The 18965-nt window shown below is 46.1% G+C and overlaps 1 protein-coding gene across 3 annotated transcripts in view; it reads left to right on the forward strand.

The window, feature by feature from the left end:
* The window catches only part of LOC101934481 (uncharacterized), a 71402-nt gene that overhangs the window by 31640 nt on the left and 20797 nt on the right, over positions 1-18965 (forward strand). The window contains exons 1-3 of one of the 3 annotated variants that reach the window (XM_065562582.1): positions 7455-9258; positions 15185-15299; positions 18229-18816. In XM_065562582.1, the coding sequence (XP_065418654.1) occupies positions 18279-18816 (538 nt within the window). In that variant the 5' untranslated portion in view covers positions 7455-9258; positions 15185-15299; positions 18229-18278. Of the gene's footprint in view, positions 1-7445; positions 9259-15184; positions 15300-18228; positions 18817-18965 lie in introns of those variants that run through there. The other 2 variants (XM_065562583.1, XR_509664.4) reach the window with 2 other exon arrangements.

Below are 18965 nucleotides of genomic sequence, written 5' to 3' on the forward strand. Positions count from 1 at the left end.
GCTGCTGGAGCATCAAACTGATATGCTCCAGCGTATGGTTGAGTTGCAGGAAAGGCAGCAGGAGCAGAGACCGCCGCTACAGCTCCTGTGTAACCAACAGCCCTCCTCCCCAAGTTCCATAGCCTCCTCACCCAGACTCCCAAGAATGCGGTGGGGGGGCCTCTGGCCACCCAGCCACTCCACCCCAGATGATTGCCCAAGCATCAGAAGGCTGGCCTTCAATAAGAGTTAAAGTTTTAAAGTTTTAAACTGCAGTGTGTCTTTGTCCTTCCCTCCTCCCCCACCCCACCCAGCACTTCCCTCCTGCCCCACCCCTCCCGGGCTACCTTGGCAGTTATCCCCCTAGTTGTGTGATGAATTAATAAAGAATGCATGAATGTGAAGTAACAATGAGTTTACTGGCTCTGCAAGTGTTGTTTGAAGCGGGAAGGGGAGGGTGGGTTAGCTTACAGGGAAGTAGAGTGAACCGCGGGGCGGGGGGAGGGTTCATCAAGGAGAAACAAACAGAAGTTTCACACTGTAGCCTGGCCAGTCACAAAACTGGTTTTCAAAGCTTCTCTGATGCGCACTTTGCCCTGCTGTACTCTTCTAACCGCCTTGGTGTTTGGCTGCGTGCAATCAGCGGCCAGGCAATTTGCCTCAACCTCCCACCCCGCCATAAATGTCTCCCCCTTACTCTCACAGATATTGTGGAGCGCACAGCAAGCAGCAATAACAATGGGGATATTGGTTTCGCTGAGGTCTATCCGAGTCAGTAAACTGCACCAACGCGCTTTTAAATGTCCAAATGCACATTCTACCACCATTCTACACTTGCTCAGCCTATAGTTGAACAGGTCCTGACTACTGTCCAGGCTGCCTGTGTATGGCTTCATGAGCCATGGCATTAAGGGGTAGGCTGGCCCCCAAGGATAACTATAGGCATTTCAACATCCCCAACAGTTATTTTCTGGTCCAGGAAGAAAGTCCCTTCCTCCAGCTTTTGAAACAGACCAGAGTTCCTGAAGACGTGAGCATCATGTACCTTTCCCGGCCATCCCACGTTGATGTTAGTGAAACGTCCCTTGTGATCCACCAGGGCTTGCAGCAGCATTGAAAAGTACCCCTTGCAGTTTATGTACTCGGTGGCTTGGTGCTCCGGTGACAAGATAGGGATATGGGTTCCGTCTATGGCCCCACCACAGTTTGGGAATCCCATTGCAGCAAAGCCATCCACTATGGCCTGCACGTTTCCCAGAGTCACCACCCTTGATATCAGCAGGTCTTTGATTGCGTTGGCTACTTGGATCACAGCAGCCCCCAAAGTAGATTTGCTTACTCCAAATTGATTCCCCACTGACCGGTAGCTGTCTGGCGTTGCAAGCTTCCACAGGGCTATCGCCACTTGCTTCTCAACTGTGAGGGTTGCTCTCATCCTGGTATTCTGGCGCTTCAGGGCAAGGAAAGCAACTCACAAAGTTCCATGAAAGTATCCTTACGCATGCGAAAGTTTCGCAGCCACTGGGAGTCATCCCACACCTGCAACATGATGCGGTCCCACCAGTCTGTGCTTGTTTCCCGGGCCCAGAATCAGCGTTCCACGGCATGAACCTGCCCCAGTAACACCATGATTTGCACATTGCTGGGGCCCGTACTTAGTGAGAGGTCTATGTCCACGTCAATTTCTTCATCACTCTCATCGCCGCGCTGCAATTGCCTCCTCGCCTGGTTTTGCTTTGGCATGTTCTGGCTCTGCATATACTCCAGGACAATGCGCGTGGTGTTCATAGTGCTCATAATTGCTGCGGTGATCTGAGCGGGGTCCATGATCCCAGTGCTATGGTGTCTGGGCTGAAAAAAGGCGTGAAATTATTGTCTGACGGAGGGAGGGAGGAGCGAGTGACGACATGGCTTACAGGGAATTAAAATCAACAAAGGTTGCTGTGCATCAGGGAGAAACACAAACAACTGTCACACAGAATGCCCCCCCCCCCCAAAGATTGAACTCAAAACCCTGGGTTTAGCAGGCCATTGATTTCATGGAGGGAGCGGGAAGCAAATGAATACAGAACAAATCTGGTCCATCTATCTTTTACATCTTAGGCTGGCAGCAGACATTGCAGCATGACTGATAGCCATCGGCATCTTCTGGGTGCTTGGCAGAAGATGCTGCATTACGACTGCTAGCCATCATCGTCAAGACGGTTCAATAGGACTGCCGGCAGGACTGAGTCTCCAGGAGACAAAACATGTCTGCCCAGGTGCCTCTGACCGAACTCACGGAGGAGTACGACGACAATGGATACCAGTCGTAATACACCAGCTACTGCCAAAAGGCAAGGAGCTGCTGCTGCATAGCAATGCAGCCCCATGTCTGCCAGCACCCAGGTAGCCAATGACGGCTACCAGTCATACTGCACCGTCTACTGCCAAAAGGCAATTAGCTGCTGCTGTGTAGCAATGCAGTATCACGTCTGCCGGCACCCAGATGACATATGGTGACAGTGAGCTGAGCTGAGCGGGCTCCATGGTTGCCGTGGTACGTCGTCTGCACAGGTAACCCAGGTAAAAAGGCGCGAATCGATTTTCTGCCGATGCTCTGACGGAGGGGGAGGGGCCTGATGACATGTACCCAGAACCCCCCGCGACACTGTTTTTGCATCATCAGGCATTGGGATCTCAACCCAGAATTCCAATGGCGGAGATTGCAGGAACTGTGGGATAGCTACTCACAGTGCAATGCTCCGGAAGTCGACGCTAGCCTCTGTACTGTGGATGCAGTCCGCCGACTTAAGGCACTTAGAGCGTTTTATGTGGGGACACACACAATCGACTGTATAAAAACGATTTCTATAAAACCGGCTTCTATAAATTTGACCTAATTTTGTAGTGTAGACATACCCTGAGGGTGCTAGTACAGCCAGACAGCACTTTGTCCCATGTCAGCTAGCCCTATTGGCCACCCGGGCAAGCCTCATTTGTACTGTGGTCAGGAAGCAAACTCGCACACCAGTAAATGTAGGCAATAGATGTCTCAGCTCTTAGTGTCTGCAAGAGCTCCAGGTTAGTTATTTAGTTATTTTTGAAAAACTTGATGCAGGACTCTCATTCCCTTGCAAGATGTGGGGAATTGAAGCTGGATTACTGAGGCCCTGTCAGATGCTGGGCCTGATGGTTCCACTGGACCTGAATACTTGGGGTTGGTAAAGCTAACGATGGGCATCCCTAAGTGTTTCTATCACTCTTTATGTGCAGCACTAAATCCAAAGCAGACCTACAGCACTCAGTTATTTCTATGTAGATACATGGTAATGCATCTTTCATTCCTTGTAGAAGAAGATGGTTCCACACAGCTCTTCTTTGCCTTGCAAAGAGGCTTTGAAACCAATAAGCAGTCCTTTTGTGGACCGTCGGTCACATCCTCTGACATCAAAACTGGGGCCTGCTTCTCCTACAGACACTGTGCAGCTGGAAAAACTATGGATTCATGAGACATCTCAGAATCAATGTAACTGAGATAAGGGAAAAAGAGCACAGAAACTTCACATCCTCAGAGAGTCTTTGATTCCGGCATCAGTTCTTAGCCTGTCAGATATTCAGTAGATGCCTTCTTGTAAACCCAATCATGGGCAACTGAATTTCTACTCGATGTTTTAGGGCCAGCTTTTCATAGGTTTAGGTGATTACTTGGCGAACAGCAGAGGCTAACAGCGGGAGTTTGCCTGGGAGTTCGCCAGGGGAGAGCGCACTGAGGCTTTCATCTGCAGGTTTCTCTGAGTAGTTCCTGCAACAGTTGAGGAAGTTCTTAAGAGGACGGTGATATGGAAGGTGAGTGATCAGCTGTTGTCACCTGCACAGGCTGTGCCATGTTTGTCTTTCTTCCACAGGATTGAAGCGACTTTGTCTGTACAAAGTGCAAGCTGGTCTCCATATTGGAAGAGAAGGTTCGAGGCCTGGAGAAACGAGTATCGACTCTGCGTTGCATAAGGGAAAATGAAGATTTCCTGGACAGACGTCAGGAGATGCTTCTACGGCCACAATGTTCTGAAGATTCAGAGCAGGCGCAGCAAGGACAGAAGGATTGTGAAGAGGTTTGGCAGCATGTGACTTCCAGAAGGAGAAAGAGGAGCGTCCATGCACCAGCAATGGAGATACAGGTGATCAATCGTTTCCATGTTCTCTTTACAGGTACTAATGCGGAGAGTGGACTAGATGACCCATCTGAGGGAAGGAAGCAGAAGGAGACTCCACCGATTGGAAGGCAAAAGATGCACTGTCCTAGGGATGGGGGTTCCACGACCACCACTCCCAAGAGGAGGAGGAGGGTGGTGGTGGTCGGGGACTCCCTCCTCAGGGGGACTGAGTCATCTATCTGCCGCCCCGACCGGGAAAACCAAGAGGTCTGCTGCTTGCCAGGAGCTAGGATACACGATATGACGGAGAGACTGCCAAGACTCATCAAGCCCTCAGATCGCTACCCCTTCCTGCTTCTCCACGTGGGCACCAATGATACTGCCAAGAATGACCTTGAGCGGATCACTGCAGACTACGTGGCTCTGGGAAGAAGGATAAAGGAGTTTGAGGTGCAAGTGGTCTTCTCGTCCATCCTCCCTGTGCAAGGAAAAGGCCGGGGTAGAGACCGTCAAATCGTGGAAGTCAACGAATGGCTACGCAGGTGGTGTCGGAGAGAAGGCTTTGGATTCTTCGACCATGGGATGGTGTTCCAAGAAGGAGGAGTGCTAGGCAGAGACGGGCTCCACCTAATGAAGAGAGGGAAGAGCATCTTCACCAGCAGGCTGGCTAACCTAGTGAGGAGGGCTTTAAACTAGGTTCACCGGGGGGAGGAGACCAAAGCCCTGAGGTAAGTGGGGAAATGGGATCCTGGGAGGAAGCAGAAGCAGGAGAGCGCAAGAGGGGAGGACTCCTGTCTCATGCTGAGAAAGAGGGACGATCGATGAGTTATCTTACGTGCCTATACACAAATGCAAGAAGCCTGGGAAACAAGCAGGGAGAACTGGAAGTCCTGGCACAGTCAGGGAATTATGATGTGATTGGAATAACAGAGACTTGGTGGGATAACTCACATGACTGGAGTACTGTCATGGATGGATATAAACTGTTCAGGAAGGACAGGCAGGGCAGAAAAGGTGGGGGAGTTGCGTTGTATGTAAGAGAGGAGTATGACTGCTCAGAGCTCCGGTATGAAACTGCAGAAAAACCTGAGAGTCTCTGGATAAAGTTGAGAAGTGTGAGCAACAAGGGTGATGTCGTGGTTGGAGTCTGCTATAGACCACCAGACCAGGGGGATGAGGTGGACGAGGCTTTCTTCTGGCAACTAGCAGAAGTTGCTAGATCGCAGGCCCTGGTTCTCATGGGAGACTTTAATCACCCAGATATCTGCTGGGAGAGCAATACAGTGGTGCACAGACAATCCAGGAAATTTTTGGAAAGTGTAGGGGACAATTTCCTGGTGCAAGTGCTGGAGGAACCAACTAGGGGCAGAGCTTTTCTTGACCTGCTACTCACAAACAGGGAAGAATTAGTAGGGGAAGCAAAAGTGGATGGGAACCTGGGACGCAGTGACCATGAGATGGTTGAGTTCAGGATCCTGACACAAGGAAGAAAGGAGAGTAGCAGAATACGGACCCTGGACTTCAGAAAAGCAGACTTTGACTCCCTCAGGGAACAGATGGGCAGGATTCCCTGGGAGAATAACATGAAGGGCAAAGGGGTCCAGGAGAGCTGGCTGTATTTTAAAGAATCCTTATTGAGGTTGCAGGAACAAACCATCCCGATGTGTAGAAAGAATAGTAAATATGGCAGGCGACCAGCTTGGCTAAACAGTGAAATCCTTACTGATCTTAAACACAAAAAAGAAGCTTACAAGAAGTGGAAGATTGGACAAATGACCAGGGAGGAGTATAAAAATATTGCTCAGGCATGCAGGAGTGAAATCAAGAAGGCCAAATCACACTTGGAGTTGCAGTTAGCAAGAGATGTTAAGAGTAACAAGAAGGGTTTCTACAGGTATGTTATCAAGAAGAAGAAAATCAAGGAAAGTGTGGGCCCCTTACTGAATGAGGGAGGCAACCTAGTGACCGAGGATGTGGAAAAAGCTAATGTACTCAATGATTTTTTTGCCTCTGTCTTCACGCACAAGGTCAGCTCCCAGATTGCTGCACTGGGCAGTACAGCATGGGGAGAAGGTGACCAGCCCTCTGTGGAGAAACAAGTGGTTTGGGACTATTTAGAAAAACTGGACGTGCACAAGTCCATGGGGCTGGATGCGCTGCATCCGAGGGTGCTAAAGGAGTTGGCGGGTGAGATTGCAGAGCCATTAGCCATTATTTTTGAAAACTCATGGCGATCGGGGGAGGTCCCAGATGACTGGAAAAAGGCTAATGTAGAGCCCATCTTTAAAAAAGGGAAGAAGGAGGATCTGGGGAACTACAGGCCAGTCAGCCTCACCTCAGTCCCTGGAAAAATCATGGAGCAGGTCCTCAAGGAATCAATTATGAAACATTTAGAGGAGAGGAAAGTGATCAGGAACAGTCAGCATGGATTCACGAAGGGGAAGTCGTGCCTGACTAACCTAATTGCCTTCTATGATGAGATAACTGGCTCTGTGGATGAGGGGAAAGCAGTGGATGTGTTATTCCTTGACTTTAGCAAAGCTTTTGATACGGTCTCCCACAGTATTCTTGCCGCCAAGTTAAAGAAGTATGGGCTGGATGAATGGACTGTAAGGTGGATAGAAAGCTGGCTAGATCGTCGGGCTCAACGGGTAGTGATCAATGGCTCCATGTCTAGTTGGCAGCCGGTTTCAAGCAGAGTGCCCCAAGGGTCGGTCCTGGGGCCGGTTTTGTTTAATATCTTTATTAATGATCTGGAGGATGGTGTGGACTGCACTCTCAGCAAGTTTGCAGATGACACTAAACTAGGAGGCATGGTAGATACACTAGAGGGTAGGGATCGGATACAGAGGGACCTAGACAAATTAGAGGATTGGGCCGAAAAAAACCTGATGAGGTTCAACAAGGACAAGTGCAGAGTCCTGCACTTAGGACGGAAGAATCCCATGCAATGCTACAGACTAGGGACCGAATGGCTAGGTAGCAGTTCTGCAGAAAAGGACCTAGGGGTCACAGTGGATAAGAAGCTGGATATGAGTCAACAGTGTGCTCTTGTTGCCAAGAAGGCTAACGGCATTTTGGGCTGTATAAGTAGGGGCATTGCCAGCAGATCGAGGGACGTGATCGTTCCCCTTTATTCGACATTGGTGAGGCCTCATCTGGAATACTGTGTCCAGTTTTGGGCCCCACACTACAAGAAGGATGTGGAAAAATTGGAAAGAGTCCAGCGGAGGGCAACAAAAATGATTAAGGGTCTGGAGCACATGACTTATGAGGAGAGGCTGAGGGAACTGGGATGGTTTAGTCTCCAGAAGAGAAGAATGAGGGGGGATTTGATAGCAGCCTTCAACTACCTGAAGTGGGGTTCCAAAGAGGATGGAGCTCGGCTGTTCTCAGTGGTGGCAGATGACAGAACAAGGAGCAATGGTCTCAAGTTGCAGTGGGGGAGGTCCAGGTTGGATATCAGGAAAAACTATTTCACTGGGAGGGTGGTGAAACACTGGAATGCGTTACCTGGGGAGGTGGTGGAGTCTCCTTCCTTGGAGGTTTTTAAGGCCCGGCTTGACAAAGCCCTGGCTGGGATGATTTAGCTGGGAATTGGTCCTGCTTTGAGCAGGGGGTTGGACTAGATGACCTCTTGAGGTCCCTTCCAACTCTGATATTCTATGATTCTATGTGACTAAAGATGCTTATAAGCACATATTGGGATTTCCAAAAATGTCTAGCCCCCTAATTTCTGGAGTAAGGTGCATGGTCACTTTTGAAATTCCCACTAGGTGCTTCTCCGCATTGTTAGGCACCTAAAACTTTGAAAATCTGGCACTAAATCTTTGGGGATCGGCTGGAAAACCTTCTGGAATCCAGGGAATTGAAAGCTCTATAACAAAATAAATTGGCTGAGAAGATGTTGAGAGTAAGAGAATCTAAGAATGGACTTGTCTCTCTCCTTTCACTTTCAGGATGAGGGTCTGTGAGATGGAACATCAGAAGGGAAAACCATGCCCCCAACAAGCAAGACACCAAGTGTGTGTATCTGAAAATGGCTAGACAGGAAGTACTGGGTGAAGACACCATCTTATAACTGAGTTATCCCCTATTCCACATCTGATCTGAAGCTTGTAATGGGTTCCCCTCTCAAGTGTTGTGAGGACCAGCACACTGGGTCAGTTTGTTCAAACCAGTATGTTAGGCACAGAATCAGCAGATCTCCAAAGATCTCCAAAGACTCTAAAAAGTGTAGACTGCAGTACCAGACTCCAATGACCCGGGCAGATCTACGGGCTTCAGTGTTCCGGAGCCACTAGACAAGGGACTTGCCTGTGTCAACGTTGTTGGATCATCATGCTGGTTGTATCCAAGGCAGTTGGAACCCTCCTTGGCAGTACTGCATTGGCAGTCCCTCAGGCCTGACTGCCTGATCAAGGCTTTGTGGCTGTGGCTCCATGGTCTGCTGCAGGATTTGGGTTTTGTGGCCCCAGATCCAGGTCTAGCTGCCAGATCCAAATTTTGCGGCCCCGTATCCTTTGAGAGACAGATCCAGAGACCAGAGCAACTTCGGTCACATGGCCAGGCCTCCTAGGTCAACCTGAACTAATCCAGGGACCTTGATGGTGAGTTGATCCTTAAATGAATCCTGGTCTCACAGATGACCAGACTTAAACCAACTGGATCTGAGAGGTGTGCAAGGGGTTTGCGAGGTAGCCCTCCCACTTCTGAGGGTCCAGACAAAGCCCATGCTGGATAGGCATCTACTTTTCTTTTCTTTCCCTATAGGAAATCAGACTAAGTAACAATTGATCTATTATAAACAGCATTTGCCTCTGAAGGGCAGAGAGAGAGAACAATGATGACAGAAGCATTGAGGATTTTGCGCATGGTTGATCCAAGCTCGCTGCACTTTCTTCAGTAGGAAGGAGCTCAACAGCAGTTGGGCTGCACCCCCTTTACAACCTCTGAACGCTCTGGTATGAGAGGGAAGAGAAGGGTGAGCGACCTCTGCAGACTCTGCCTTCCAGAACTTTACGGTACTTCCCAGCACACAGGCCTCGATCCTACAGTGGGAAGATGCAGAAGCCACTCATAGAATGACTGTTAAAGTGATGTCTTTGACATTTAATACATCAAATTCATTTGCCATCACAGGACGGTATGATCTCAGCAATAGTAACAATTTTAGAACAAAATTTCTGCTAGTTTCCAAAATACATTCAAAATAGATTATAACAATCCATAGTGTTTAAGGTGCGTACCCTTACCACAATGTTCCCGCTTACATTTCTTCAACAGGATGGTGGCAGCGATGATGCAAGTAAGGCCAACTAGTGCCAGAATTGGTATATAGATCCAATTTGTGGCAAAGAATCATCCAAGAATTATCACAAATTCCAATTACTGTCCTATATTGTTAGAAATATATTTCCATTTCAGATATAAAAAATTGCTCAAAGAGCTCACATTAGTGATGCAAAAGAGAAAAACAACATGGATAGATTTTTCTTCCTTTTTGGAGAGAAAGGAAATAATTCATAGTGAACACAAAGGCTTAGTCCTGATTCACACAAGACCTGAAGCTGTAACATCACCTTATAGAGCAGCACAAACCTTTTAAGAAAGAAACTATTTTATCTGTCTAAGGTCCCAATCCTGCAAACAGTTATGCGTGTGCTTAGTGTTAATTGATTTCAATGGGACTACTGGTAATAAAATTAAACATGTGCTTGCAGAACCAGTAGCTTGGCGTAGATGCCTAAGTCCCATTTTAGGTGATACTGCGACCCACTAAGCTCCTGTTTGGCTGCCGCCAAACCATGATGATGCCTAAACTCACTCAGGGTCCATGTTAGTACAGTAAACGAGTTCCCTAACTGCTGATGTTTTGGCCCTGGGTGTGTGCACTGCTGCCTCACCTGAAGTGCCCAGATGCCCTCCTCCTGCCTAACCCCAGAGCCATCCATGAGCCCACTCTAGGGCCCAATGCAGTAAATGTGCTCAAAGGCTGCCTAATTCCACACAAAATGGGGGAAGAGAAGAGGGGGAGAAGGAAGATTATCTGTCCTATGCTGACTTGCTGTTCATTCCAACCCCTCCCGTCCTCTCCCTCACAATCTGTGCCCCCAGACTCACTGCACACCTGCCCCCATTTACTCTCCTCTACTCCACTGTCTTGTCTCCCTCACTCCCCTCCTTTTAACATCCCTGCCCCTTAACTTATAGTTGATCCCCTCCTAATGGAAAGAAAGAAAGAAAGAAAGAAAGAAAGAAAGAAAGAAAGAAAGAAAGAAAGAAAGAAAGAAAGAAAGAAAGAAAGAACATAGTGGCACTAACATGCCATTTGCTGCTATCACACTGTTTTACTCTGCTGGTTATCATACCCCTTCCCCAGTGGTGCAAGTAGAATCCATCTCTTACCGGTACACTGTGGGGCACCAGCTAAAGGGGGGCACGTGACCTCCCACGGTAGCCTCCATGTGACCCCTCTCCACTCCCAGCCCGGGGCCCCCATGCTCTCCCCATCCCCTCCCAATGATCCAGCCCACATTACCTGGGGAGGACCTCCAGCGGCTGTACTGCCCCCAGCCCTGTCCCCCCAGCCCTGTCCTCCAGTGGGGCTGCTGTACAGGTGGAGGAGCTGCAGCTCCATGGAAGGGCAGGGGGTGGGGCTGGAGGTGGTACAGCTGCACCAGAGGAGCTGCCAGTGTGGGGCCACCCAGCAGCCCCACGTTCTGCTCCTCCTCTGTCTTTCTGGTACACCATGCTGGCTGTAAATATCTTGCTGGTACGGCATACTGGACCAGACTGCCCTACTTTCACTGCTGCCTTTCCCCCACTACGTCTCTGTCTGGACTTGTTAGATTGTTGGTTCTTTGGGACAGGACTGTCTGATACTCTGTCTTTGTGTAGTGCCAAGCACTATGAGGCCCCATTCTTGGATGCCTGTTAGGCATGACCACAATATACATGATTAATAGTAAATAATAATAAATAATAATGGCAACTCTGGGTGTTGCTAATGGATTTGCTTTTGTCTCAGAAGATGCATTTTTGAGCTTGTAAAACCTTTAAATAAAATTTACTTTCTCCCAAATTTTACCTAGTCACTGCAATTAAACAGGTGTTAAAAGAAAACACCAAATAAAAAAATTAAACAGTCTAATTTAAAAATCTCTTTCCCTCTCAACAACTCATTGTTTGCTTTTTTAGCTCTTGTGGTGTAGCTATTCCACTAGTTCTCCATACACCAGAGATCACCTGTAACAGGCAGTCCTTTTTCTACAATACTAAAACGACAAAGTATTCCACATGTGGCAAGTTCAGATTTGGAACTGATGGAGAGATAGCTCTCAACAGGCTGAGGAGAGGAACAAAAGAAAACAAAAAAATTCTCTCCATCCTTATGCACACTGTCTCCCTCATCCAGGGCCCTCCTGTTCCTCTTGTGGGCATCCTTCTCCCCCACATCACACAGCTAAGGGCTGAGGCATGGATCCTGTGGTGCTACACAGCAGAGAATACCTGATCCCAGTCATCCCAGGGATGTCTGCTGGGCACACTCAGTCCTGCCTCTGTTTCTCCTGGGGGAGGTGCTAGTATTTGCCATTTCTATTCAGATCCTCCATGATCTGCTATTTGTGTCACACATCATGATATTTTTCACAGATTAAAGTTTCACTTACCATTAACACTGGAATTTATGATTGTAGGATGTGGAAGAGGAGCTGGAAAACAAATGGATAGGAAGGTGGGGAAAATGTAGATAAAATGCATAGTTCTTCATTAATGTAGTACAGTTGATGACGATGTCTCTTGTAGATTCGATGGATGACTGATATTTATTACAGTTGATAATTCATATCAAAGTAGATTTTTTTTACAGAGAATATGGGTTTACAATAGAAATTTCATATCAATATCTAGCCTTCACATGGATGGACACCACAGAAGCACAGAATTTACAACATACCTAGAGGAGGGTAGTCTCCTTTCCAGGGCTGTTGCCATGCCAGGAATAGCTCACTGTTGTAACACTGTTTCTGGCCCAGTTCAGGACCATAAAGCAGAAGTGAGGTCCAGGCCTACATCTGTCCTGCCACATTGGCAACAGCTCTGCCTTAGAAATGCATGTTCCATGTGTAGGGACTTTGCTGCATTTGGTGCTGTGTGCCCTTCAGAAAACAGAAATGGAGGAAGGCACACCTCCCATGGCCCCTTCCATGGCCAATGAGGTGAAGGAGGTAGTAGCCCCAGACAGGGCCAGCAACATAGATGGAATTGGACAAAGTCCCCCAACAGTGGCCCAAGGAGGAGAGGGCTGGGGAAAGTGATGCTATGTGTATTGTTTGAGAGCTCCCTTACATGCAGTGCTCTCAGGCTCCACTAACCATGGACAAAACACGCGTAGGGGGAACACAGGATTGGACAAATCTCTCCCTTTGCACACTGTCCTGAGAAGCCCTCTTAACTTATATTTGTATTATTATTATTTTAAACAGAAGAGGTTAACTTAACTCCTTAACTCCTCTCATCCAGCAGAAGAAGGCTGAGGGAGGGAGGAGAGCGAGATGCCCTCTAGGGGGCAGGAAGGCCTGTTCATGAAAAGATAGGGCCTTCTCCTACTGGGTCACCTCACTTCCCTCTCCCCCAGGACTACATGTTGATCTCAAGAGGCCCTTTTCTCCTCCTTTTCCTTCTCAGCTTCTCAGTTGTCCACACTCACAAAAAACTCAGCACAAGCAGCACTTTGTCTTGTTCTTTGGAGACTGTTTCCTGTTCCTGTCATTTCTAAACCAGTGGGATGAAAATGACTGCAACCATTTTTGAAATTATTCATGATTTTTTCATTTTTTTACCATAATATATTATATATTTCAAATATCTGTTTATTAACCATTTTGTAGTTTATGGAACTAAATTTAAAGCTATTCAAATAAAATAACTGATCAAAATCCAGTACAATTCTGTAGAAGTTTAAATCTTCATAAAATACTTTAGCTATAGAGAGTTACAGGGGATGAGAAACGACAAAACTTAAGGGTGACCTTGACAAGGACTTTGGAAAACAAAATAGATGGGATCTTCCTCCCACACACATTTCATGCTGTATATACATGGCCTCAAAGTATTTTTATTTTATTCCTGCTTGCTTTTATCTTAGAAATATCAGAGTAACAGCAATATCAACTCTGATCTCCCTAGTTTTCTAGAAGATTTGTCAAGGGTCTTAGAAGATACATACACATGCTGCAGTCAACGGAATTAGGGTATTGGCTCTTTAACAAAGAAAGTCTTTTCTCCAAAATGTTAGTCATTGAGGTTAAATAGATATCAACAATAACAAACAAAAGCCAATGTATTTTAAACTGCCTGAATAAAAATCCCTTTCTTTCTCAACTGTTTGACTTTCACAATCTTGGCTCTTTTGATGTCATAATTACACTACTTTCTCAGTTATCATAGAATCTTCCAGCCTAGGCCGGGCTGGAATTTGTCATGTAAAAATGCAAGCATAAGAATAAATAAATAAAAATGAAGGCCTACTTTATCTATTATTTAGATGCTAAAAAGGGAAGAAAAGCCAGCTCCCCTTCGCCCCTTTTTAGGTCCTCTTTAAGAAGACGTTCCTTTGCTAGGATATTAAAACCTCAAAATAGCCTGCATGTGGGAAGGCCAGAGTTAAAACAGAGGGAAAGCCAGCTAACAGGGGGCTCTGATCAAGAAATACAAAATCTCTCTCCTTGAGAAACCACTCTCCTCTTTCCAGGGCCTTCCTGCCCCCTAGAGGGCATCTCGCTCTCCTCCCTCCCTCAGCTTTGGACTGAGGCATGGATCCTTTGGTTCTGCATGGCAGAAAACAGATGCCAGTCAAAACAGATGGGATCTCCATGATTCACACTCACTCCTGCCTCTGTTTCTCTCAGGGAGATGCTGCATCTCTGAATGTCAGTATTTCCCTTATTATTATTTGCTTGTGTTACTAGAGTACCCAGGAACCCTAGTCACAGACCAGAACCCCATTCTGCTAGGCACTGTACAATCCAACCCATTCCAGAGCCTGCCATTGTCCTTGTTCTAGTAGAGGACAGCCTCTCTCTCCCCAAGCAGGTGAACTGCTCAGGGTGTTGCTGCATTATGTGGTAGCTGCATATTGCATGGGGTGCATCATCAGAACCTTTGCAGGCCTCCATATTGAAGAGGTGTCAGGTGAGGAAACTCTGGCATCTGCCAGCTCCATGAACTGGAGTCATGCAGTGTGGTAACATCTTATTTCCTTGCAGTGCCAGCCCTTCCCCTTCTTTCCTCCTCTCACCTTCTTCCCTCCTCTCACCTACCCTCCATTTTGCAGCAGATTTATATTCCTTTTCTTGTTTTGGTCCAGTTCTAATCAGAGGTTCTCATCACACCCTTTCCCAGTTTAGAAATGAAGCCCTGAATACTCAGCTGGATAGGACTTCCTATTCTCAGATAATAAGCACAGCACTTCTGAATCCTCTTCATTTACCTCCTGTGACGGGGCAAAAGAATTTGTCATGTCCTCTGCCCCTTACTGGTCATTATATTCTTCCCTCATCCCCTCTTTTCCTTTTAATCACAACCACCTCGTCAAACACATTGGAGGAGGACAATGCAATGCTGGGTGTGTGCATGTTAGGAATGCCCACTTTTCTTCGGCACAGGGGCAAAAACATTTTTTTGGTCTCAGACCACTTCCTCCCATCATTGGTACTCTGATTACCTCTCTTGTTTATTTTGGGGGAGATTTTCAAAAGCAGTAAAGGCATTTAGGCTCCCAACTCCCATTGGAAGTTAATGAGAGTTGGATGCTTAACTCCATTTGTGTCTATGAAAGTCTCCAGCTATGTGTATGGTATTGATTAGACTGGAGGTTGTTTTGGTTTGGTAGAATCCAGATAAATTAATTATGTTGCATTTACACTATATTTACTCCAAAGTTATACTTTTTGATACATTTTTTGGTAGGTGTGTATATTTTAAAATAAAACTACAAAGTAACTATGGTGTGAAAAAATAGTGTAAAATGAAATGTATTAATTACTGTCTTTGTTCTGATCCTCCAGCTTCTGTTATTGGTCCCACAAACCATGATATTCTTCACAGTTTACAATTTCACTTACCAGTAGTTGTCATGTTTGGAGGATATTTGAAAGAAGCTGGAAAAGAACAGATGATAAGGTGAGCAAAATGTGACTGAAGTGTGTATTTTTTCACTAGTATATTAGCATTCATAATGCCCTATACAACAGTAGAAGATTACAATGGTACACAAGAAATACAGGTTTATAATAGAAATGTCATATTCACATCTAGAATTTACCCAGACAGACACTAAAGATGCACTGAATTTACAATATAACTACAGTATGGATAAAAGGAGCTCATCTCTGGAACGTTATCTATAACAGAAACATAAGTTTACCAAGTTCACCCCATTTTTATGTACACTCACATGACATCATTAAATAAGAATCCAAATCCTGGTTCATTACCTCTGTCCCCCAAAAGTACCTTACAAAAAAAGGTTGCTATTAACTAAACACCTGGTCCAAAGTCCAGTGAAGTCCCATTGACTTTAAAGGACACTGAATCAGGCCCAAAGGGTGCAAAGTTTTAATTCAGTAATTAATTGTTAAATAGACTGGTACTGTAAAATTGTGCACTTGTAGTAACACTGTTCTTTGTGGGTGGAATTCGCCCCAATGCAGATTTAATTCCCCAAACTAAATGCATCTCTTTGTGAAAATAACATGGAGATAATACACATATAGCACACAAGGAATTCTCACATTACTTACTAGTGTAATCACTGATCCCCTTTGGTGCAGCCCGAGCTTAAAAATATAACCAGACGGTATATTATGTACATTTTAGTAATTTGTATGCACACAAGTTAATCAGGCAGTATTCCTGCAGTGTTAAGGTCAGTAGAATGGAGCCACATTTAGTGCTAGATTCTGCCTCACTCTCACAGAGGTGCACAGAGGGGAGAGGGGCTAACAAACATCCCTCTTGCATGGCTGCTAAAGGGCCTAGGAGGATTAATACCCCCGTGTTCAGACCATAGTCCTTATACTTTTCTATCTACTACCCAGGGGTGAATGGTGCCCAAGAGAGTTGGCGAGAGATAGGGAGTGAGCAAAGCCTTGGTTCCACCCATGGGGAGGTGGGTGTGGGAGGAGAGACTAAGGCTAGGTCTACACTTGGGGGGGGATCGATTTAAGATACGCAAATTCAGCTACGCGAATAGCGTAGCTGAATTCAACGTATCCTATTCGACTTACCCTGCTGTGAGGATGGCGGCAAAACAACCACCGCAGCTCCCCTGTCAACGGCGCTTACTCCTCCTGACGTGGTGGGAGTACACGCATCATTTCAGGGATCGATTTATCCGTCTAGATGAGACGCGATGAATCGATCCCCGAGAGATCGATTTCTACCCGCCGATCCGGGCTGGTAGTGTAGGCTAGCCCTATGTGTCACCAAAGGGATGTTGCAGTATCTGGGTTTACACATTCACCTGAGGATTCTGTGAGGTTATGCACCTGGGAGGTCACTGCCCTTTCCCACAGGCTACCTCCCGTGGGTTACAGCTGACAGTGTGGAGACAAATTATTATTTACTATCTGTGTCTGCTGTCACACAAGACCTAGAGATTGTTTCTTTTACTGCTGATTCATTCATTTTCTTTCCTTGTCAGAGTCTGACTCCATCCCAACATTACTTTTTGTGTAATCATATGACTGTATTGGGAGCCGGTCACTAATTAGGGGGTCTGACCATACTCAGCTATTTAGTTTCTGCAGCCGAAGTTATCATTGATGGTGCTGTCTATCTGCCTAATTTGGTGTCACTTATTTTCCATATGTATTTTTCACTTGAGAGGACTTTTCTAAAGTTTTCCATGTTCACAGTGCTCTAAAGTGCTCTACTATGTATGTGCAGAAGATTACAAGAAGCGACATTGTAACATTTAGAAAGATCTTTGTTAATTTTAAAATTTACTTCCACCGATTATGATCAAAATAAACAGTAAGAAAGCTAACCTGGAAGAATACATATTCCAAATATGAATAATAAAATGTGGGACAGTTCAGTTAATGTAAAACAGAGCCCTCTTTTGACCGGGTACTCAGAACGTATGCAGTTCTCCTTCAGATTTGTCCAATTTACATTCCTCATCCATGAATTACCTGAAAAATAAGGAGTAAGATACAGTAAATAATTTTTAAATTATAAAATAATTTAAATTGATTCAGGGTCAGAACTTGCTCATTGCTATTTTGTATTTTTAAATCGTTTGTATTGTTTTATTGTCATTTCTAAAACCCTTTAAGAATGCAGGTAGTTGGTTTGTTTCTCACAGGTTCTGACTTTCTCCCCACCTCACCTTCCCCACATAAACACTGTCTTTTTGTCCTGAGTTTTTTATGGCATATGAGCCATTCTGCCCTTTTACCTGCTGAATTTCTAGTTTTTCTAGCACTGGATCCTACAAGATGCCAAGAACTCTGCTCCTGAAAATCATTTACATTTGAGATTAACCTGAACTATATGAGTAGCCCCGATGAGATCAGTTTACTTACTTAAATTTAAGCAGGCACTTAAATACTTTGCTGTATTAGGGAACTTTTAGGATAATTATAAATGACTATTTTTTATTATTTGTATTATCATATTGCCTAGAAACCCATAGTATGGACCAGGACTCAATTATGCTAGGTGCTATATAAACTTGGAACAAAAAGACTGTTCCTGCCCAAATGATCTTAGGCCTGGTCTACACTACGGGTTTAGGTCGACTTTAGCAGCGTTAAACCGAATTAAGCCTGGACACGTCCACACAACGAAGCCCTTTCTTTCGACTTAAAGGGTCCTTTAAACCGGTTTCTTTACACCACCTCCGACGAGGGGATTAGCGATAAAACCGGCCTTTGCGGGTCGGAATTGGGGTAGTGTGGACGGAATTCGACGTTATTGGCCTCCGGGAGCTATCCCACAGTGCTTCATTGTGACCGCTCTGGACAGCACTCTCAACTCAGATGCACTGACCAGGTAGACAGGAAAAGACCCGCGAATGTTTGAATTTCATTTCCTGTTTGCCCAGCGTGGAGAGCACAGGTGACCACGCAGAGCTCATCAGCACAGGTAACCGTGATGGAGTCCCAGGATCGCAAAAGAGCTCCAGCATGGACCGAACGGGAGGTACGGGATCTGCTCGCCATATGGGGAGATGAAGCAGTGATAGCTGAACTCCGTAGCAGTAAAAGAAATGGAAAAGTATTAGAAAAGATCTCCAAGGCCATGAAGGACCGAGGCCATAACAGGGACACACAGCAGTGCCGCGTGAAAATTAAGGAGCTACGGCAAGCTTACCACAAAGCCAGAGAAGCAAACGGAAGGTCCGGGGCAGAGCCGCAAACTTGCCGCTACTACGCGGAGCTGCATGCGATCCTAGGGGGTGCAGCCACCACTACCCCAACCATGTGCTATGACTCTCTCACTGGAGAAACACACAGGGAAGACGGTTCGGGGAATGAGGAAGATGACGATGGAGGTACTGTAGGTAGCTCACAGCAGCAAGGAAGCGGAGAAACCGGTTTCCCCAACAGCCAGGATATGTTTGTGACCCTGGACCTGGAACCAGTATCCCCCGAACTCACCCAAGACCCTCAGGGCACACAGGAGACCTCTGGTGAGTGTAACTTTGTAAATATTTGTAAACATTACAAAAAAAAAGCAAGCGTGTTTAATGATTAATTTGCCCTGGCAATCACGGCCAGTACATCTACTGGAAAAGTCTGTTAACGTGTATGGGGATGGAGTGGAAATCCTCCAGGGACA

The sequence above is a fragment of the Chrysemys picta genome, chromosome 12 (genome assembly GCF_011386835.1).
Source record: "Chrysemys picta bellii isolate R12L10 chromosome 12, ASM1138683v2, whole genome shotgun sequence".
Classification (NCBI taxonomy): domain Eukaryota; kingdom Metazoa; phylum Chordata; order Testudines; family Emydidae; genus Chrysemys; species Chrysemys picta.